This window comes from Procambarus clarkii, chromosome 92 (genome assembly GCF_040958095.1).
Source record: "Procambarus clarkii isolate CNS0578487 chromosome 92, FALCON_Pclarkii_2.0, whole genome shotgun sequence".
Lineage (NCBI taxonomy): Eukaryota > Metazoa > Arthropoda > Malacostraca > Decapoda > Cambaridae > Procambarus > Procambarus clarkii.
This window is the reverse complement of record NC_091241.1, coordinates 14,486,260-14,509,241: the sequence shown is the minus strand read 5'-3', so window position 1 is coordinate 14,509,241 and position 22,982 is coordinate 14,486,260. Positions and strand designations below refer to the sequence as shown.

Genomic DNA, 22,982 nt, shown 5'->3' with positions numbered 1-22,982 from the left:
TGTAAGGAATTTTTTTCTATTGACCATTATAAAATAGTGTGAATTAAATCAAACTAATAATGCTAGATAACTATAATTAAGCCATGTTCAGTTCCTATTTTGTTAAAATTGAATGCATATTTAAAACTAAATTACATCTTTAATACTTTGTATTGGTGCATTTGAGGAATGCTTTCTTGTGTACTGGTGCATTACCATTATTGCAAATGAAATACTCATTGGTTCTGAATCTGTTAAACAGTGTGACAAATTTTAACATTTTACAAATTTGTGACCAGTTTAACAAGTTGACACACTGTCAAATTTTAACAAAGTTTTAAAATTAATTTTCTGGAAATTGTCGTTCATGAATTTTTGTAATGTCTTAAGAAAAAATGCAAGGAATCTTGTATAAACAAAATATTTTTAAGCACCATACATGTGCACAAAACCATTTCTCATAAAATTGATAAATTACTGTACTAGAGTAGCCCCAGATTTGGATATGTAAGGACATCCATGATTTACTGTTTGAAGTGAACAGTCAAAAAGAGCCTGTATATTAAGACTATTGATCTTAAATTTGCTGTGTTTCATTACACCTGGTTTATTATTACTGTACGGTACGTGTTTTGATATCCCATAATCAACACCACCCCACCCAGTACAAGTAAGTAATTATCAAAAGAAAGCACCAAACCGGGAAGGCTATGTAGCACCATCAAATGTGTGGAATAATCAAAGGGCGCTAAATATCGCCAAGGATGCCAATACGAGAACAGAAACGCGTAAGGCGAATGATATCAAAAGTATCCTATTCACCAAGAACTCTATCAAGGGACAAGTGACCGCAAGGGACGGTCGGAAAGCAAGACACACATGCTTGTCCTGGAAGTCAGGACATTCAACAAGGATATGCACGACTGTAAGAGGGACAATGCAATTTGGACAATACGGAGCAGGGCGGCGCTCCTATACCGAAGTGACCGTGAGTTAAGCGAGTATGGCCAATACGCAGCCTTGCCAGAGCTGTTTCGCACCACTGGTTACGGTGGCAGGAGGAAGGCCACTGGGACACTACGCTTAAGAGTATGCAGTTTGTTACCAATAACAGAAGACCAACAACCCTGCCAACGGGCAAGGATGGAGGAATGAATAACTGGGTAAAAGTCGGAATAAGGAATACCTTTATGGGAGATGGGACAAGTGTGGATAGCTTCCTTAGTGGCAGCATCCGCATGCTCATTTAAAAAGAGACACCAACCTTGCTGGGAACCCAGCAAAACTACCGACTTAAATTTACTGGAGTTAAGAAACGGCCAATGTTGAATCTTGATGACCACCGAGTGGATCGAATTAAAGGGACCCCAAATTCATGAGGGCACTAGGAGAGTCGACTACCACCACAAAGGAGGATTGACAACGAGAAAGCAGGAGACGAAGAGCATAGAGAATAGCATAAAGTTCTGCTGTGAAGATGCTAGCCTCTGGAGGAAGGCGACAAATATAAGTGCGGGTCAGGAAAAACAACAAAGTAGCCCACACTATCAGCAGACTTAGATCCATCGGTGAAGATGGAAACGGAGTGGAAGTGTGAAGAAAAGTGCTCAAGGAGAAGGCGTTTCAGAACTGTAGGAGGGGTTTAGTAATGTGGGTCAAGGAAGTACAAAATTTGGGAAGGGGGACCTTCCATGGGGGCAAGGATGGAACAATATGAGGAGAAACATTGGTAATACGAACTGAAAGAGAATCTTGTAAGCGAGACAAACGGACAGATTGGGGAAGGTGGTGAAGAGGAACAGGAACTACAGGAGGGGTAAAAGTCAAAGTACGACAGAGGCGAGAGTGAGGATGTTGTAAGGACCGTGCAAGATAGCAATCACGGCAGTCCTGGAGAGATAGGAAGCCAGTGTCAGCGTACAAGCTGAGGGTAGGATTTGAATGAAAGGCACCGGAGCTGAGGCGCAACCCAGTATGGTGCAAAGAATCAAGATGAAGAGTAGAAGGAGAAGCAGTATGAAGGGCAACCATAATCGAGTTTAGACAGGACGAGAGAGGAGTGCAACTAGAGGAGCGTAATAGAAGGTAATAATTTCATCCACAAATAAGCACCAATACCCATCATGACTGCCACAATTAGAGGATAGGACACCCACCAAGACGGTGCCTCGCAGGGGTACATCATGGGTATATGCTCAAGAATTGCCACCTTAAAACCAGTCAGTCCATCGAGATCGAAGTTCAGCAATGATGTCGAGGATTGACAATAAAAGTGTTCCCTCGCTTGAAACGTCGATTACCCCAGTTATATGGGTAAGAGAATGTGCCTCTCCAAACAGAAGATATCTGAAAGAATAATCAAGAATGGCAAAAACTTCAGCAGGAAATGACTTATCACAAAGAAGAATGGGGGGAAGGGGGGTTTAGAGAAATGAAACATAAGGAAGAGGAAAAGGCTTCCCAGCACAATTTGTGAAGATAGCAGCAGGAGCATAAGGCTCCAAAAGGACAGAGGACTGTCCCATGGAGTATCACACCCCAGCATCTGTCCATCAAGCAAACCCCCTCCCCCCCTCACGACGATGGGCTGGAAAGGGGGGGGGGGGGTTGGACACTGCAAATTTAAGAATAGAAAATAAATATTTTCACAAAACATAAGTTACCCCTTAATGGTGATACATAATTAGTGTTCAATTATTCAAACTTTATTTACAATCAAAAATACAATAATAATCACAATGAGCAGAAATCCTACAATGTTAGTTAACTACATAGGACTACACTCCACATTTACTATTTTACAAGATTTTTTTTTGCTATTTTTAATGATTAAGGCATTAATACATGCATAGCTTATAAAAAACTTTAATATATACATACTGTATATATTAAAAATATATGTGTGTGTGTGTGTGTGTGTGCTCATCTAATTGTGTCTGCAGGATCGAGCATTGACTCTTGGATCCCACCTTTCGAAGCATCTGTTGTTTACAGCAATGACTATGGTCCTATTTCCCTATCATACCTAGTTTTAAAATTATGAATAGTATTCGCTTCCACAAGCCTGTTCCTTAAGTGCATTCCATTTTCCCACTACTCTCACGCTAAAAGAAAACTTCCTAACATCCCTGTGACTCATCTGAGTTTCCAGCTTCCACCCATGTCCCCTCGTTCTGTTACTATTCCATGTGAACATTTCGTCTATGTCCACTCTGTCAATCCCCCTGAGTATTTTATACGTTCCTATTATGTCCCCCCCTCTCCCTTCTTCTTTCTAGTGTCGTAAGGCATAGTTCCCTCAGGCGCTCCTCATACCCCATCCCTTCGTAACTCTGGGTGTGTGTGTGTGTGTATGTGTGACAGTGTCAGACCATGGAGGAAGAATTGAAACAGGAATTTCCTTAAGTACTTTCGTATATTAATACATCTTCAGAAGGAATGAATGCCATTCATTCCTTCTGAAGATGTATTAATATACGAAAATATATTAATACTTGTTAATATATTATTAATATAATTAATATATTAACAAGTATATTAATAAAGTAATTATACATGCATACGTACATACATACAGTATATAAAATTATTTTCTTTTGATAAGCTCTGTGTGTATTAATGCCTTAATGATTATCTCACAAAATAGTACAGTATATTATATATATATATATATATATATATATATATATATATATATATATATATATATATATATATATATATATATATATATATATATATTTATATAATATATATTACATATACAATTATAATCAAATTCATAATGCAAAGTGATTTACTAATAGTCTATATAATCTTGAGCAAGTTCAACCACTAGTCTAGCCAAGATTATAATAATCTACATCAAGCATCATCTGCAAACTTAAAAAAAGGAAACCAAAACATGAATCTGATCCACTTCTAGACCAACTGAGGTCAGTAATTCTCAAACTGAATTACATCAAATATTTCAAGATGACCTTAATATATATTTTCCATTCTGCCAAATAATTGAAATTGAGCTCTTTAAACTAAAAAAAAATTAATTCACAGAGCTCGACATTAACATAAATACAATAGTTAAATTCAATACTGTACCAGTGACTTACTAATGAAATGACTCCATAAGCCATTATTACATTATTCTGTACACTTTGCAGATCTTTCCTTATCCAATGTAGGACAATGCATAAATAACCTTGTATAAACTATTTTTCTCATACAAACTGTACATTATGTAAACTTCCTTATCAGTCAAGAACAATAACACCAATGAATGGTATTATACATCACAATGGGCATTAAACAGGAGCAGTTGCCACTAGCTTGTAGTCATAGAACTTATGAAGAGCCAAATGTCTTGATCAATATCTTAGTTGTAATGCCATGTCCAAATAATTAAATGATTATTAAAGTTCCTTGCAAGGTTTTGTGTACCAGTTCCACCAACTATTAGTTCTAATGTACCAAAGGCTAAACATAAGGACTGCTTTACATATTTGTGCTCCATCTCAAATGCTACAGAAGCTTTTAACCAAACATCTTGAAAACACCTTTAATGGGTTATCGATTTTTACGAGAACTATGGTGGTCGTTGGACGGGACTATTGTGTAGCTTGAGATCAGTGCCATTAGCACCCCTACATTACAGCAGAAAAAAGAAATACCCTCCAACCATATGGGTACAAAGGCATTTACAGCATGAAACTCTAGTAAATAGGCTGGAACAAGCCACGCCAATTGAGCCAATACCCACAACACTGTGAGAAGTGCTGCTTTTTGCCAGGTTACCGTCAGATGGGGTACTATTAGTGGCAACAGAAGAAGATACCATAAGAAATATTGTGATGTTACTACTTTATTAAAGGTAACAAATACTACAGTCTGTGTAAACATTCCAAAATAAACATCTGTATGACTACTGAATTTATATCCAAGTGCAAGTATCAGCATCATTTGAGGTCCAAAAGTAGGCAACATTTAGCCCTGGAATATGAAAATCTGCACCAATGTACAAGAGAAAAAAATAAATTGAAAAATTGTGCCTGGTGTCTGTGCGGGAGAGATGATACAAGAAGGCTTCCTCAACATACTGTTCTCCATACATTGCAAATGCTAATCCTGTCAGACCACAAAATGAAACCATTGAACCTACCACTAGTTGAATTTTTGAAGAAGTTGGCATAAATTTACTCCAGACATGATGCTGATGTAAGTCACTGGTTAATGATAAGTACAAGTGGAAGGCAATAGATGACTGGATATAGTTTGACATGAACCGACATTCCTAGGAAAATTCCAGCAAGAAAGGTGAACCTTATTCTCATCATATAGAGTGTAAGCAATACCAAAACTGCCATAATGGCTTCTGCACTTCCTCGTGTGGACACCCCAATTACTAGTGGGTTGTATAACCATATGAAGCAACACTTTTAGAGCAGTTAATTTGCTTTGTCCACCCCGAATAAGTAACTCATAGATTAGTCTTGAAGCAATGCAATCTAAAACTGAGAAAAGCAATTTCCCAAAGGCAAAATGAATATATACATTAGGCAAGAGCACCCAAGCAAGGAACGGGGTGTACCGGTAGGTGTGTCGATCAAAAGGAGACCTTCCTGCAACTATTTCACGTGAAGCATCAGTAAAAACATGGTAATCAACATCTGTGTACTTGAGTGTGTTTGTTTTATCACGATGCTCACCATATGCAATAAATAATAGTCTAATAATAAACCCAAGGAAGAGATGAATCTGAATTACCTCTGCTGACCCAAATCGAGAACCTCTTGTACCTAGACCCATTGTCATAACCACTTCGTACCAATAAACAGTAAATGAACTTTCTCAGGACAAAATGTGTACAAATAAGCACCAAAATCACCAACTTTGAGAAAATACTTCAGATTTTTGTTTTCATCTTTCTAGCAGCTTCCATGATGCATTTCTTGAACAATGAAAATTCTGCAGCACAATCACCTTTAAGAACATTTTCCTTCAGTGCTACACAGCGAGCATATTCTACTGCAGTAGACCTACACTCGGCAACTAGCTTAGGGTACATTTGAAGACGACCTTGTGATTTTCTCACAGATTCCATTATTGAGGTCTTATATTTCAACCTCTATACCCTCGTTCTCCTTTTACTCGAGGTCCTTCTTTTCCTTCATTCAGGAAAAAGTCATATATGGGCTTGTTGAAAAACAGTAAAAGCCCTAAGCCTACTGCAGTAAAATGGAATTTATATGGGTTGAGCTGCGTCCAACGCTGAAAACGACCAATCTTCCTTAATTTTTGTGCCTGTAACCAAGAATAATCCAACATTACTTATATGGAAATAAGGTTAGATAATTATGAGGAGCAAATGCTTATAAAATATGAATAGTATAGCACTTGAAACTTGAAAGAGGGTATAACAACTGAGATAAGAGGACACACTGAGGAAACTGAGCCTAACCACAAGGAACATTGGTACCAAATGCTGACTTGCAAGAAGCTGAGACCATTACCATACAAACCCATCCAAGTGGATGGGGCAGAAGTAATGTAAGCAAAAACAATTTCTGTAATAAAAGGTTCGTGTAGCCTGACAACTCAAAGCTTTACTCCTGTCACTCAGCAAGAGATAAATGGGACGTTACTACCCACACTGATGCATGAAACAAGGTACAGTTCAGTACAGTATTTGTACTGTAATGTATTACAAACATGCTGCCTACACTTTACTGCAAAAAGATCTTATTGTGGCAATTTTATGTGAAACAGATACAAATAGGAATGCTGAATGTAATAAAATGCCTCTTATTAGCCCACACCTCTGCATCTTCCTAATGATTTCCTCTGATCATTACTGGACAGACATTCCCATGCTTGGCCTGCCTGGCAAGGCACCTCAAACACTTTCTGCCAGATACAAGGGCCTTGCCCATTCCCTGAGGTCAAGGAGCACATAGTGATCATACCATGTGCTCCAATTTCTCATTGTTTGTCGCTTGTCTCAGAGAAAGGCAAGGCCTCTAGTTCGTCTTCAAGACAGTAGGGTCGGAAACCTATACCTCTTATGAAACTATGATGTACACATCGTAGTTTCTATGATGTACACATCGTAGTTTCTATGATGTACACATCGTAATAACTGTATATTACCACTAAGCTGGTATGGTGAGTCCAGACAATAACAGGCAGAGGTCGTCACACAGAGTCAGCTGACACTCCCTCACTCGCTTGTTCAAGGCCAGACGTACTAACATTCCTCCCTCAACCATACTGTTTGTGGTGTTATTACACTATATACACACACACACATTATATATATAAATATCTACATGTTTTATTCACCATAACTGTACAACTAAGCTGGTATGGTGCCCAAAAAACAGTGACCACCCTACACAGCATGACAAGTCATGCAGACGACACTACCTCTCTCACTAAAATGGCTTCTCCCAACATACTCCTTTTGCTGTTATTACATTATATATGCACGTTATATACAGGTATCTACATTTGTGTTCGCCATAATGAGCCACTAAGTTGGTATGGTGAGTCAAAATAACAAGCAGTGGCCACCACACACCAGCCAGCAAACGCCACCACCTTCCCTCCTTCACCAAGTTTACTCCTCCCACCATACTATGCACAGCATTAATTATCACCACAATCCTGCTATTATCAGAATTGTGTTTATTTTTATCAGTCAGGGGTCTTTTGTAATACTATTATCGTTAAATAATAGCAGGTACATTTATATTTTGACATTTTTAGGCGATGCTGTGGCCACAAGTTGAACAGCAGTGCTGTTAGCTCATGCAGTGCGCGCCAGCCTTGGTTGCTCACTCAGTACTGAGGCTCTCAAACCCGGGAATGTATTTGTATTTGATACTTTCAGTTCATTCATATACTTTTTGTGAAGTGTCCTTTATTTATTTATGCATTTCTACCACATCTACCAGGCGCCTGACAGCTGAGTGGACAATGCTTCGGATTCGTAGTCCTGATGTTCCGGGTTCGATCCCCGGTAGAGGTGGAGACAAATGGGCAAAAAGTTTCTTTCACCCTGATGCCCCTGTTACCTAGCAGTAACTAGTAAGCAGTACCTGGGAGTTAGACAGCTGTTACAGGCTGCTTCCTGGGGATGTGTAGCAAAAAGGAGGCCTGGTCGAGAACCGGGCCGCGGGGACGCTAGGCCCCGAAATCATCTTAAGATGACCTCAAGATAGATCTTCTCTGTCTCAATGGAATGCAACCTCCATGCACTTTTGACTATTTAAGGAATGTTAATCATTCCTTAAATAGTCAAGAATGCATGACCCTCCCAAGACTGCAACCCCACAAGCTAAGTGCTGGGTACCTATTTATTGCTAGGTGAACATGGCATTAAGTGATTAGAAAACATGTTCAACCATTTCCTAATTCTAATTACGAATCAAGAACGAATCAAAATGTACTACGTAAAAAGGTACCATGACAAACCCAGGTAATCTACTCTTTACCATCTTCCAACTTACTTTAACCATATTTTTGTTAATTCTCTTCTTACTTATGAACTAAGTCCTAATCCAATTTAGTTTTTCACCTCTAATGCTGTGTGCCTCAACCTCTTACATGGAACTGTCTGCAACCTTGCAACAGAATGATCACATTGATCTCTACATCAATCTACTTCAATTAAGCTTAACTGTAATGATGGCGAATTTGTGTGGTGGGTCTCTTATTCAAATATGCCAAGATGATGATAAACTTAATTTATATCACAGTCTGATGTACCTTCTCCGCAATTATTGTTAAAGTAATTGGGTACTAATTAAGGGTTAGGGGCCCCCTTTTTTAAAATCAATGCCATTTAACCTTTTTTATTTATTAAACACGCTTCATTTCTAAAATTAACTATGATCATATTGTATCCTGCAGACTTGCACACTTATTATTTCCCTTCTTTCCTATGAGCTGTTGCTGCCACATCACGGGAAAATTGTAAACGGGGTATTTATTATAATTATTTTATCAAGCATTCTTCTCATAACACTGAAACCAGTCATGTCAATATTTACTTTACTTTCAGCAATTTTATCCACTGGGTGTAAATTGAATCTTTTGTGCAATCGCCAAGCTAATGTTTATATAATTTTTAAATCTAAATTTGTGTTAATTTGAATCCATTACATTCTATCTATCTACATTATATATATATAAAAAAGAGAAACATGTCTTAGCATTAAAGGGAAGAAATAACGGGCCGATGGGTTCACAGCTAAATCACACACGTGCATATGCAGGGAATATAAAGCCAATTGCACCGAATATTAATGGGCAGTGTGCTCACCTCACTTTGTTAATACAATATTCATGGGGTTGCTGCAACATTTCAAGCTTACATTATACATGTACCTGCACGGTGTGTTGGGTATAAACAATAGCTACTTCACAAGGGCCAATACTACACTTGCAATTTCCTATATCCTTATGAGTGTGTAAAGAATTTAGAATAGTTTAAACTCAGTGCACAAGAAGTGATAAGAAAAAAATGTTAGAATTAATTAGTTTGAGAGTGACTAGTTGAAATTTGTTGAATGACAACTCAAGAGGAAGTACGGTACTCAAGTCACAATCGACTTGAGAATGGTCCAGGATGGACCGAAACGTCGTCGTCCTTTCACCTTCTAGTGTGTGGTTTGGTCAACGTACTCTAAACTTTGTTGTGGGAAAGTGATGATAGATTATTTATACAAATGGCACACCCTTACCCTAAAAGAGTCCCTGCCACATCCCACTTACCTGATGGGTACCTGATGACAACCCATCTAGTCTGGAATCTGGCCTTCCACTTTGGTTTAATTTGTATTTTTGAACATCTTGGAATACCGGGCCTGCTGGACCTGACCGGTAGTTTCCAGGAAATACAGGTTTTGGTGCCCTGATTTGAGGACTGCCTGGTTTAGACATTCCTTCTGTAAATATCAAATGAACTGTATTATTGATTTTCACACATTTTTAAATTAGGAAATATACAATAATAAAAGTAATGATGCCAGTAACTGGCCACCAATGTCTATAACAGTAAAGTATATACATAATCTCAATGGGGGGGGGGGGAGGACAGCCACTAATATTAATTTGTGTGTTTATAATAAAGTTTGTCAGAGAACTGCTCACTTTCAGTACATTGTTATACAACTTTTCAAGGGCTCTCATAATAGTCTTCAGAGACTTACTTCCTGCAGCAGCTGTTCATCTTCTCTCTGATCGCCACACACAACTAAACCTTTGCCACTGGCTCGGAAAGCAGCCTCTAGTTTAGTTCTTGGTAATATTTTATACCCAGCTGTCACAAGCACCATCGAGGATGCTTACCGAAACACCTGACACTGTTAATTATAAGTACTATACTGCAATAATTCTGGTCCAAGAGCCTTAAATCATTTCTCTCATTAACATTTTTGTATTCAGATTTGTTACTACATCAGTACATGCAGTACAACAACTTCTCCCCCGAATCAACCTACCCTGGCTTTGTGCCCTGGTGAGGCCACTCCAGACCAGGCCGACGCCAGTGCGCAACTCCATCGTCTCCGGAGACTGATGGATGCCTACTACTACTACATGCAGATAAATACATGTAAAAGAGAACCACTTAAAATGCACCAACTGAAATCAGGCAATGCCTTTTACTTCTTCACTTTTATTACTCAAATCACACTTTTTTAGGCAGAAAATTAAAATACTGAAAATATTGATTTTCCACTCCAAGATGGACCAGAACACTATCCATCCCTTTATCTTTAGATGTGTGGGTTGGGTGTCTACATTCCTTATAATTCTGTAAGATGACCTATATGTTCTACTATATATTTTGACCTAATAAAAAAACAAAAATCAGTCACACTAGCCTCAACAAAATACATACGACTTATTAATGAGTGTAGTCAATATTTACATATACAGGTGATGGACCTACTAGTTCATTTTTTAGGTTCATTTCCTAAAATTTTCCTATATCTTAGGAAAATCCAAATAAAACACAAATTCGTATGGGTTCAGACTGATATGATCTGGAGTTTGGAGGTGTCCCTGTATTTTCAGTTTCAAATCAATATGAAAATGTGTTTTTTTAAGACATGCCAAGAAATTTTGTCAGAAGATGTATAAGGCAAAAGCAATAAAATACACCTTCCAAAAATACCTTATAAGACAGAGTAAGCACAGCTGCCATACAATGTGCATAACCTTGTGATAAATAGAAATACCCAAACTGTATCAACATTTATATACAGTTTAGTACATGTAACAAATAGAGGACATGTTCAAATATAGTCCTGAGACATACAGTTAGCCAAGTCAATATTTTACAATTTTACAGATTTAAGAATGTGATATGAAGAAATTATGAACACCTCTATTATTTAAATAGAACACATCTATTTAGGCCTAACATTGTGCAAATACTGTACTGATTATATTAGGAAAAAGATGTTAGGTTGGAATCAGAACACATTTGGCTCAGCCCAAAAAGGTGGTTCTAATTTTCTTGTCAATTTTTACTTTACAATTGTCATTAGCACAAGATATGAAATGCAACATCTACGCAAAACTATATTTTCTATAATGTTTCCCAGTCACTCTTTTGTATTGTCATTTTGGAGGAAGGCATAGATATATTATACAAAACAGAAAGCATTTAAACTGATAGCTTACTTAGGCATCAGAACCAGGAGTAAAGTCAGGTGTCTTGTTGTTGTTCTCGTTGGTACTTTGATTATTTAGTTTCACGCCGGCACAGCAGCCGGACTCCTTGCCCCACTTCTTGCAACACTCTTGCAGTGCGGCTATTTGTGCTTGACAAGCAGCTTCTTTGTAGTTATAAACTATGGATAGCAATATTACAACAGCTTAATTAATGTTATATAACCATTCAGTTATTTTTTATGTTTAGGCTGACTGTATATTGAAATGTACAGTAATGTTTATGTACATACAGTACAATACTGTATGCTCAATATATGTTAGTACATGCTACACGTGGATTTAGAAAGTACTGTACAGTACTTATATAATGTACAGTATCACTAAGTATAGTATGTAATAATTATTAAGATACTGTACTTCCTATTATTCTTTGTTATACAGTATATTGATAGTGTACAGTCTATATGTCCATATTAGGAATAATGTATCATTTACTTAGTATGATACAGCAGAGTATTTAGCCTACCATTAACAGGAAGCCCATACTCAGGCTTTCTAGGATCCCCTAGAGCAACATCTGACCTTTGCCATGATGCAATAGACACATCAGGAAGTGTACTAAACCATCCCTATCCTGGCTGAAGATGCCCAACCACTTGGAGCTGGACGGTAGAGCGACGGTCTCGTTTCATGCAGATCGTCATTCAATCCCCTACCGTCCAAGTGGTTGGGTACCATTCTTTTCCCCCCGTCCCATCCGAAACCCTTATCCTGACCCCTTCCCAGTGCTATACAGTTGTAATGGCTTGGCATTTTCCCTCAATAATTCCCGCCCTCCCTGGTTGAAGATGGAACACACAACGCTAAATTTTGTTCCTGTTTAAGCTCCAACTCTTTCAATCTTACATGCATGTTCACTGTACTGTATTTTAATTCATACTTTTATCATAGTTACAGATATCTAGTGTGCTGTTCTTTGCCAGTTAACCTTTTGTGTATTCACTACAGTACTAAAAATATATAAGAAAAAGTGTTTCTTCTTTCCTAATAGGATACAAGTCACATCATACACAAGACAATGCGCCAGCCGATTTTGAAGCCTACCTCAACCTAACCTAACCCAACAAAGTGAAATACAGTCGAACTTAAGCTAATGCACCCTAGCATAGCAATATACACGGTCAAACAGAAAACAAGTTTCGTTGAATCATCTCATGTTCGAAATGACCATACCCCTCTAAATAGCAGTTCAAAATATGGAATACTGTAGTGAATACGGACAATTATACTAATAAAAACTTCATATTTATTTTATTCTGATATTGATATCAGCTTCTTAAATTTGGAGAGATTTGACCCTTAATTTTTACATATTATTTTCATTTAATTATTTAAGTGGGTACATTAATAAATATAGATGACACTAAAAATACTTTATCCGAAATGGTCTAAAACTTCTTATTTTACTTAAATATTTTTGGGTGTGATATCAAATTCTTCAAAATTAATAACTTTATATGTACAGTATAATAACAAGGTTTATCTTTTTATTAGGTAATACAGTAATAGTCAAATTTCAAATTTTAGCAATTATATCCATTCACAGAGTTTGTCAATACAGTAAAGTTTTTTATCGAGTACACAACCTGAACAATCACACAAGCTTGTATTTAATTTAATCATTGTACTTAAGAATATAAAGAGGAGAAATGAGCATCAGTGTCAAACTCTAGACAAAAGAGACATCTTCATTCCGGACTTAATTAAAACTAAATTCTTGCCCTTACTTGGGCAACCAAGTAAGGAGCTATAAAAGTAAGGCGCCTCTCAACAGTAATAAAAGCAGCTCAACCACCATCCTTGCCTCCACAGAGTCAATAAAGCTTATGCACGACCATCCATACAACTGAACATCATTCGTATCCTGATCAAATGATTATTCTGATCCCTTCTAAGTTCTAGTCATAATGGCTTGGCACTTTCCCGATATTTTTCTCCCCCTTGTCCTGCTACAAGTTCTTCAGATCTATCAAGTTCCTTTTTATTTGGATACAGGCCTATAAGGGTGCTAGGCCAGAAAATACCACGGTAACTTTTCTTTTATTGAAGGTGACATTCCTAATAAGAGCATGGTCAAATAATAAGATGGTTCGACAAGGTTCATTTTTCCGACTGTCAAAGCTATACAAATCATCAGGTAGGACCTATTAGCCTAGATTAAGCACAGTTAGTTTAGTTTGGTTTATGCTAGGTTGGGCAACAATGCTCATTTTGGGCGCATCCGATCCCACGATCGTTGTCGCCCCTAAATCAACACAACAATGCTCATTTACCAATGATCAAAACTGTATACATCACCAGGGTAAGCTAGCATAGCCTAGGATAGGCTGTGTTGGGTAATACTGGCCTAGGCTGGGTTGGTGGGTGCTAAAATGTTGTGAATAACCTTGTGTAGGTTGTGACTTGTATCCCACTATAACCACAAGTGTTTCACCAACATGAAGCGTCTGATAAAGCCATAATAGTGCTTTTACAAGAATGTAAATACCATGCTATGTATCCTCACAAACCTAATGTACCTTCTTGAATATAAATAAATAAATAACATACCCCGGTTCATATCTCTTTACCAGAGTGAGCTCACCTCACCAAGCTAACATGCCCGTAGAGCAACCAAGATAACGTCAGATACGTGTATAATGTATATACAACAAGCATACAATATGTTGTATGAGTACAATTATAGTATTTAAGTGAGGACTAGAGGGAGTTAGTGAGGCACAAGCCGGCTGGCTGGCTGCTGATGGCTGCCTCCCTCCACCACACACACTATACACTCCTCCATTATACACCCCCACAACACCTGCTGGATGACACACTCACCCTTCAAGCAGTGCTGGATGGCACAGGCTTGCTTCTGGCAAGGGTCGCCCTTCATCACCCGCCTCTCACCCGCCTCCACACTCACCCGCACCCATAACTAATAACAACAACAATAATAACAATAACTAATAATAAATAATAATAATAATAATAATAATAATAATAATAATAATAATAATAATAATAATAATAATAATATTTATATCTGGGTAAATGGGGGGGGGGGGACATGTGACAAGCTGCCGGCTTCCTGTCCTGATCGAGGCCACTAGTGTTGGTGACCCTCGGGTCAAATTCTTGTTCTTACAAGAGTTCTTACATATTTGTAAAGCCTATTTTATGCGTATTATTAGGTATGTGTAGGTATTATTGCTCCTTAATTCTAATTTTCCGCTGGAATACGACCCGCCAAATAGTTTAACAACCAGCGTACCCAATCACTGCTGGGTGAACAGAGGCTACAGTTAACGATTGGTGCCCAGTCAATCCTCCCGGCCAGGATACGAACCCAGGCCAAAGCCCTCGCGATGCGCCGGGCGAGTGTTTTACCACTGAGCCACGGGGACAGGATTGTAAATGTTAGCCAAAATACCGAAAAATAACAAATATTAATTCATTCGTTATGTCAGCGGACAGGCAGCCAGTTTATATATATATATGTCTCAGACCCTGTTGGAATATAACCAGTCTGTCAATCGGGTCAACCCAAGTGTTGCGTTTCCATGCGTTTCCAAAAGGGTCGCCCATGTTGGAATCGGTGAACGCCCTAGTAATATTGTTGAAAACATCTTAATAACTTATTAAACTAAAGGTATTTTTATGTCAGAAGAACGGCAGAAACTGGATCTATATATGAAAACTCTTTCAGGACAAAATTTAAAGTAAAACTAGATTAAAGTAAATTTATGTTTCTATCTTTCTTGAGACGTGTAAAAATCTTACGTTTATTAACGATTCTGCGTGAAATAAGCATTGTTCTGAGATGAATATTGCGGATTTCCGGCTCTACGACCGATGAAAAATGCAACTTTTATACAACTACAAATATCTTTAGTTTTACTTTAAATTTTGTCCTGAAAGAGTTTTCATATATAGATCCAGTTTCTGCCGTTCTTCTGACATAAAAAGACCTTTGGTTTAATAAGTTATCAAGATGTTTTCAACAATATTACTAGGGCGTTCACAGATTCTAACATGGGCGACCCTTTTGGAAACGCAACACATGGGTTGACCTGATTGATATATGGGTCAGATTCCATTAAGGTTCGGGACCTGCCCGAAACACTACTCGTACTAGTGGCTGTACAAGAATGTAACAACTCTTGTATATTTCTCAAAAAAAAAAAAAATATGGAAAAGCTGATGGAGCAAAGGATCCCAGAGTATGTACCGAGGTGGGTTTGGGCGTGTTGAATGAATGGATAATAGTAGCAAGTAAAAAAATAAATACAGTAGTAGATAATAGATAAGCAAGTGTGTGTTGGTGTGAATTTGAGGTCTTGAGATGTTGGGATATCTTGAGGTCATCTTGAGATGATTTCGGGGCTTATCATCCCCGCGGCCCGGTCCTCGACCAGGCCTCCTTTTTGTTACACACCCCCAGGAAGCAGCCCGTAGCAGCTGTCTAACTCCCAGGTACCTATTTACTGCTAGGTAACAGGGGCATCAGGGTGAAAGAAACATTTTTCCCATTTGTGTCCATCTCCACCGGGGATAGAACCCGGAGCCTGAGGACTACGAATCGGAAGCGCTGTCCACCCAGCTGTCAGGAGCCCTGACAGGATAGGAGAATAGGACCAAGATGATAGTGGGGCAAACTTAGTGAGGAAGCAGGAAATGAGTGTGAATAGCAAATGGGTTATGGAAATAGTGGCTGGGTGGAAGCAGTTTGTAAGGATGGAGTGCATGTACAGTATTTAATTATGGTGGACAATTCATGAGATAGCACTGTATACAGGTCTTAAAAAGCAGTTGGATACTGCTTAGAGTGAGAGATGAGTGCATGTCTTTTTTTATATTTACATAGTTTGAATGATGCAATGAATGGAATATTGTAGTGGTTTTATTTTTTTTATACCTATAACCTGCTAGAACAATACAATAGTTTTGCATTTTTTCTTCTGGGCTAATGCTGCCCCCTCCTCATAAGTCTAAAACAAGATAATTAAAAGTTTTGTTACTAACCAATTACTTTGGCTTATGAAATTTATATAATATTCATTTTTCAGAAATGGGTGAACATAAGAACATAAGAACAAAGGTAACTGCAGAAGGCCTATTGGCCCATACGAGGCAGCTCCTATTCTATAACCACCCAATCCCACTCATATACTTGTCCAACCCGTGCTTGAAACAATCGAGGGACCCCACCTCCACAATGTTACGCGGCAATTGGTTCCACAAATCAACAACCCTGTTACTGAACCAGTATTTACCCAAGTCTTTCCTAAATCTAAACTTATCCAATTTATATCCATTGTTTCGTGTTCTGTCCTGTGTTGATACTTTTAATACCCTATTAATATCCCCCCGGTTATGTCCATTCATCCACTTGTAAACCTCTATCATGTCACCCCTAACTCTTCGCCTTTCCAGTGAATGCAACTTAAGCTTTGTTAATCTTTCTTCATATGAAAGATTTCTAATTTGGGGAATTAACTTAGTCATCCTACGCTGGACACGTTCAAGTGAATTTATATCCATTCTATAATATGGCGACCAAAACTGAACTGCATAATCTAAATGGGGCCTAACTAGAGCAAGATATAGCTTGAGAACCACACCAGGTGTTTTGTTACTAACGCTGCGATTAATAAATCCAAGTGTCCGATTTGCCTTATTACGAACATTTATGCATTGATCCTTTTGTTTTAAATTCTTACTAATCATAACTCCCAGATCCCTTTCGCAATCCGACTTCGCAATCACAACACCATCTAGCTCGTATCTTGTAACTCTATCATCATTACCTAACCTCAGAACTTTACATTTATCAGCATTAAACTGCATCTGCCAATCCTTTGACCATTTCAAAACCCTATCTAGATCAACTTGAAGTGATAGTGAGTCCTCCTCCGAATTAATTTCCCTACCGATTTTCGTATCATCGGCAAATTTGCAAATGTTGCTACTCAAACCTGAATCTAAATCATTTATATATATTATAAACAACAGAGGTCCCAGGACAGAGCCTTGAGGCACTCCACTTACAACATTTTCCCACTCTGATTTGATTCCATTTATACTAACTCTCTGTTTCCTTTGGTATAGCCATGCCCTAATCCAGCTTAATATAGCACCCCCAATACCATGAGACTCTATTTTTTTAATCAGTCTTTCATGTGGCACTGTATCAAAAGCTTTGCTAAAGTCAAGGTATACAACATCGCAATCCTTACCACTATCAACTGCCTCAACAATGCTAGAATAAAAAGATAACAAATTTGTTAAACATGAACGGCCATTTATAAAACCATGTTGCGACTCAATTATTAATTTATGTTTTTCAAGATGAAGACGAATTTTATTTGCTATTATAGATTCGAGTAACTTTCCCACAATAGACGTTAGGCTAATTGGTCGATAGTTAGACGCAAGTGATCTATCTCCTTTCTTAAAAACTGGTATCACATTAGCAACTTTCCAAAACTCTGGCACTCTGCCTGACTCTATTGATTTATTAAATATGGTTGACAGTGGGTCACAAAGCTCCTCTTTGCATTCTTTAAGCACCCTAGCAAACACTTCATCCGGCCCTGGGGATTTGTTTGGTTTGAGTTTTACTATTTGTTTAAGATCATCCTCCCTGGTAACTGCTAAACTCGTCAACCTGTCCTCGTCCCCACCCACATAGACTTGTTCGGCTGAAGGCATATTGTTAAGTTCCTCTTTAGTAAATACAGATACAAAATATTTATTAAAAATACCACTCATCTCTTCATCACTATCTGTTATTTGACCTGTCTCAGTTTTTACTCCCTGGGTGTACTGGGTGTACTCCCAGAAATAGCTAAGGCTGTAGAAGAGATGGATTGGATGTAAGTTTGCTGATTCTCTTGTACATTATGTAACGCTGTACTCAATAAAGTGTTTCAAATACTGTACTGGAGTAAATATAGTTGGTAAATAATAATTGAAATGGACTAGTAGTTTTATTTGCTCTTCATTGGGTATGGTATGATATGATTATGCACTGTATATTCCCTGTAAATACTATAGAGAGATTTAAAGTAAATTGTATTGCATGGAAAACTAGTATGGTTGCAATATTAACTTTGTTTTAATGTTTTCATTTGTGAATACTTGCCCTAAACATACTTGTATTATACATACTTGTCTAAGAAATGAGCCCATGTACTGTGCAGCTGTTTAATATGATACTTCATGGTGCACAACAAAAATTATACCCAATTTTTTTTAATGTTGTTAAAATTGCCTCCCTGATCATGTAAATGGAAAAACAATTACAAAATCTAATTTGTCACAATGTCATCACAAGATGTTGAGCACATGTGCAGGAGTGACTCGAAGCTGATCTCTTGGGTGATTCAAGACCCGCGAGTTGCCACAGATACTTTTCTTGTGATTTTTATCGAATAATACTATTATTTATGTTTTCGTGTACACAGTAGAACATGTGTAATGTTTTAATAATGATAATAAGTGTCACTAATATGTCCACAAAAAAATGGTCAATATTACATGTTAAATTTTCACTAATATTTACTGTCTGACATACTCTGAAATAATGTGAGACAATGTACAATGTACTTACACCATAATACTCTCTCAGTACTTCATGAGTAAATTCATTGAAGCACTCAATACAGTAGTACACATGGTAACTTTTGCATTCTGTGCACCAGGTACATGCTGACTTTCACTAATCGTCTTTTTGCATGCTTGTGAACATGGTACTTGGGTATAAATTTTGCAAGTCTTCCTGTACCCGCTATGTAACCAAACTTGTGTAGTGTACAGTAGTCTATGCAGCTCAATCTGTCGGTAGCAATGTGTACATCTTCTGGCACAAAACTTGGAGAAGTTTAATACTGGAGTTCCCACTTGTGCAACTTTCAATGATCAGTGGGCTCTGACTCTGTCATTTTCTTCATCAATCTGCTGCAAAATAATGTTGATTTTGTAGTTGTGATGTGCATTATGCCTCGCATGCAAGTCTTGCATTTTTCAATATTAAAAAGTATTTGACAGTCTTCCAACCACTTTTGGATTTCATTTAATCTTTTTCTTTTCTCCATTTAATTCAATTATAATTTTTACTTCCCACTTCACCATAGATCTTGGTCATGTGCAAATTTGATAATGTGGTTTGTAATACTGTATTCTCATTTGTCATAGATGTATTTGACAAAAAGGGTTGGCCCCAATATGGAACCCTGCAGTACAGTGTACTCAAGATTTCTCCAGTTGAAATCATATCTATTAAGGATGACCCTTAACTGTGTTTTAACCAATGTTTTATTCGTCCTAGTACAGTATTCTACTATTTATTGCATGTGCTTGTAATTTCCTCGCCAGTCTGTCGTGTGGTACTTTATTCTGCTCATTACTTCGCTAATTTCTGAGCAGGAGGTTGCTGGTAGATCAACCGCATCTTCACTGAACTGAATGATTTTTGGTCTGATTCGCTTTTCGTCATAATTCAAGCCGGATTATAAGTTTTTGGATTTTAAATGTTTGCAAATTTTTAAGGGTAAATTATAGACTCTTCAGGTATATCTAGAACTAACACAAACATTTAATTACATTCATTAATTAATTAGTAATTTTAGAAATCATTAAGTATAAAAGATTGTAATCATCTAGGTGGACACAGGAAATGTTAGCCCAAAGCTTGCAAAATAGTAAACTCATTATCTATTGTAACATTCATTCTTAGGTTGCCAACGGATGTCCAGAATGAGGCAGTCCCACTTATTTTGGGAGGTGGGGATGTGCTCATGGCAGCTGAAACAGGCAGTGGCAAGACTGGTGCTTTCTGTCTTCCCATCCTACAAATTGTCTGGGAATCACTTAAGGATATTCAGCTTGGCAAGACTTCAAAAGTTACTAAAGAAATATGCAAGTGTCCATTGCTCTTTTGTGCCTGTTTATTGCAGTACTGTACTTGATATCTGAAAATTATTATTATAAATGCTTTTAGTATACATAAATATAAATATGCATATACTAGTACTATACATAAATTTTAATATAAATAGTATTAATATAAATAGTATTATTATAAATGTTGTTACTCTAATATTATACTGTTATTATTCTTTTCTTTTTTCTTTTTGCAAAATAGCTCCTCTCTGGTTGATGAGCTTCTTTGACCGTGACGCAGGAATGGCTGTGACACCTGATGGCTTGCGGTGCCAGTCACAGGATCCTAAAACATGGCAGGGTGCCCGTTGCACCAAGGGTGTCACTGGCAAGGGAAAATATTACTATGAAGCCGTTGTGTCGGATGAAGGGTTGTGTCGTGTCGGGTGGGCAACTCCTCAGGTAGGCAGTATTGCTGGCACCTTTGTTCCTTCAATTTCTTTTAGCTGCTGCTGAACATTTTATAGTTCAGTAGAAATGGTAATACTGTACTATAATGTATTCCCAGTGTGAATACCTAGTTATGACTTTTACTGGATTATATTATATATTTTTAAATGGTTTCTGTTCCATATCCAACCCATCCTGTTTAGATAGTAGTTTCTGGGGGGAGCCCCGGAAGCTCCGGGGAGCCTCCGGGTCTCACCCAGAAAATGGCGTTTCATTACATTCAACGCTGGTTTTTTGTGACTGTGCACCATAGTACAAATTTTTGCTGTAAGGCATTGACATAATAAGCAATTAGATAGTAGAACTTTGTACTATTCACTTTATAGATAAAAAATTTAGCTAAAAAACAAACTTAAATATTCCTAGGCCTAGTATAGCGAGCATATATACTATATTATGCCTTGAATAACGGATTTGTCCTAGGAAGGTTAGGTTAGGATAGTTTGTCTTTGCAGCACAAGTAGAAAATGGTGTTCGGTTTGTGAAAATTCAATAGTATTTATCATAAATATTATTAGAAAATAGAAAACATATCAATTTCTACTTTCTAATTGTGTTGTACATCGGTATATAAGAATGAAGGTAACTGCAGAAAGCCTATTGGCCCATATGTACATGTATAATCATCCTCATCCTTCCTATAAGTACTATTAAAAAAGGTGAATGGGCTGAATATCTTATTAATGCCATTACCTATCAACTTGATATTACACAAGTTACTATGGTGTAAAGAGTTTAAATTTAAATGGGGCAGTGTAGTTCTCTAGCGACTTCTTGGATCAAATCTTGTGCATATTTTCCCAAAAACATAACCTAAGGGCCAGTTTTCTGCATTAATCTTTCAAAATGGTATTCATAGAATTGCTTCAGAACTGGTACTATGGTAGGTATGATTTTGTAGTGAAGTTTTCACAAGTAGTCATATCATAATCAACCTTATTTACTTATATGCAACTCCTTTTGTTCTAGAGATTGCATTTTTTCATGTGAATTTTCATCTTCATGTAATAATAATAATAATAATAATACAGTAAGCCCTTGCTTTACATAAGCAAATTTCATGAAAACAAATTTAAGATTGTAAACTGTTATAATAGCTGCAAGCCTCTCCATACAAAACTTCCAGGCAGCATTTGCCCCAAACTCTCCATATTAACCAACAAATTCAATCCTTGAAATCAACACAACTGCCAGGAAAGTCGGCACCATATTTGAATGCATCGACTAGCACATCCATTGATGATGATGTACAAATATTTGATGAAGTCAGACGAATCGAGGCATAGTTGAGGGAAATGCAGCTGCACTCTGCATATCAGAAAATGACTTGTAATTACGAAGCAATAAGATGCTTATCTTAACATACTAAGAAGGTTAGGTAAGGTAGGTGTTTTCTATGAAGCTTTTCAAGGTAAACTAAAATATTCACAATAAATTAGTATGTGACATATGCACGTATTTAATAAGTCAATATTGACTTAAGGAAGTGCGAGAACGGGTTGGAAAATGACTTGATTTTGGTCTATTGAATATCATTTATTAAACATGGTTACACGCCAAAGAGAACACTGGTAAAGTTAAACCCAACTGTTTGACACCTCCATCCTGGAAACAGCCATTGTTTCCAAAATGGTAATGAAAGTGAGTAAATATTTTATTTTTATTTTTTTGAAGGGGGGGGTGGAAGGAACAGGCATTGAAGTCCATTTGGAAAAGATAATTATGCAAGAATTTAGTGCAGAAAGTTGGTAATACAAATTAACACTTTCGCACCCCCTTCGATGGTAAAAAAAAAAGCGGTATGTGCGCGGTTCGTTTTTGCTGCGTAAGCGTAAAAACAAAAATGTGTATACTCTTTTTACTTTCCTTACCTTAGTTCTCGAGCT

General features: G+C 37.4%; 3 protein-coding genes across 3 annotated transcripts in view; 1 reads left to right on the top strand and 2 right to left on the bottom strand.

The window, feature by feature from the left end:
* Positions 1-4,465: 4,465 nt before the first annotated feature.
* PIG-M (Phosphatidylinositol glycan anchor biosynthesis class M) lies at positions 4,466-5,883 on the bottom strand. Its single transcript, XM_045769750.2, is given in 4 exon segments — positions 4,466-4,956; positions 4,958-5,218; positions 5,220-5,399; positions 5,401-5,883. Coding segments are annotated over 4 exon segments (1,242 nt in total). The 5' UTR covers positions 5,788-5,883; the 3' UTR covers positions 4,466-4,542.
* Positions 5,884-6,023: 140 nt separating this feature from the next.
* Positions 6,024-14,655, bottom strand: LOC123775017 (uncharacterized). The gene is made up of 4 exons (XM_045769751.2): positions 14,542-14,655; positions 11,668-11,837; positions 9,751-9,923; positions 6,024-6,276 (listed from the first exon to the last, which is right to left on the bottom strand). Exons 3-4 carry the CDS (start codon positions 9,916-9,918, stop codon positions 6,094-6,096), a joined length of 351 nt encoding a protein of 116 aa, XP_045625707.1. The 5' UTR covers positions 9,919-9,923; positions 11,668-11,837; positions 14,542-14,655; the 3' UTR covers positions 6,024-6,093.
* Positions 14,656-16,394: 1,739 nt separating this feature from the next.
* Positions 16,395-22,982, top strand: part of LOC123774939 (ATP-dependent RNA helicase Ddx1-like) — a 40,209-nt gene continuing 33,621 nt past the window's right edge. The window contains exons 1-5 of the mRNA XM_069319085.1: positions 16,395-16,431; positions 18,416-18,578; positions 20,441-20,622; positions 20,849-21,048; positions 22,771-22,840. Coding sequence (XP_069175186.1) covers positions 16,395-16,431; positions 18,416-18,578; positions 20,441-20,622; positions 20,849-21,048; positions 22,771-22,840 — 652 coding nt within the window. The remainder of the gene's footprint in view (positions 16,432-18,415; positions 18,579-20,440; positions 20,623-20,848; positions 21,049-22,770; positions 22,841-22,982) is intronic.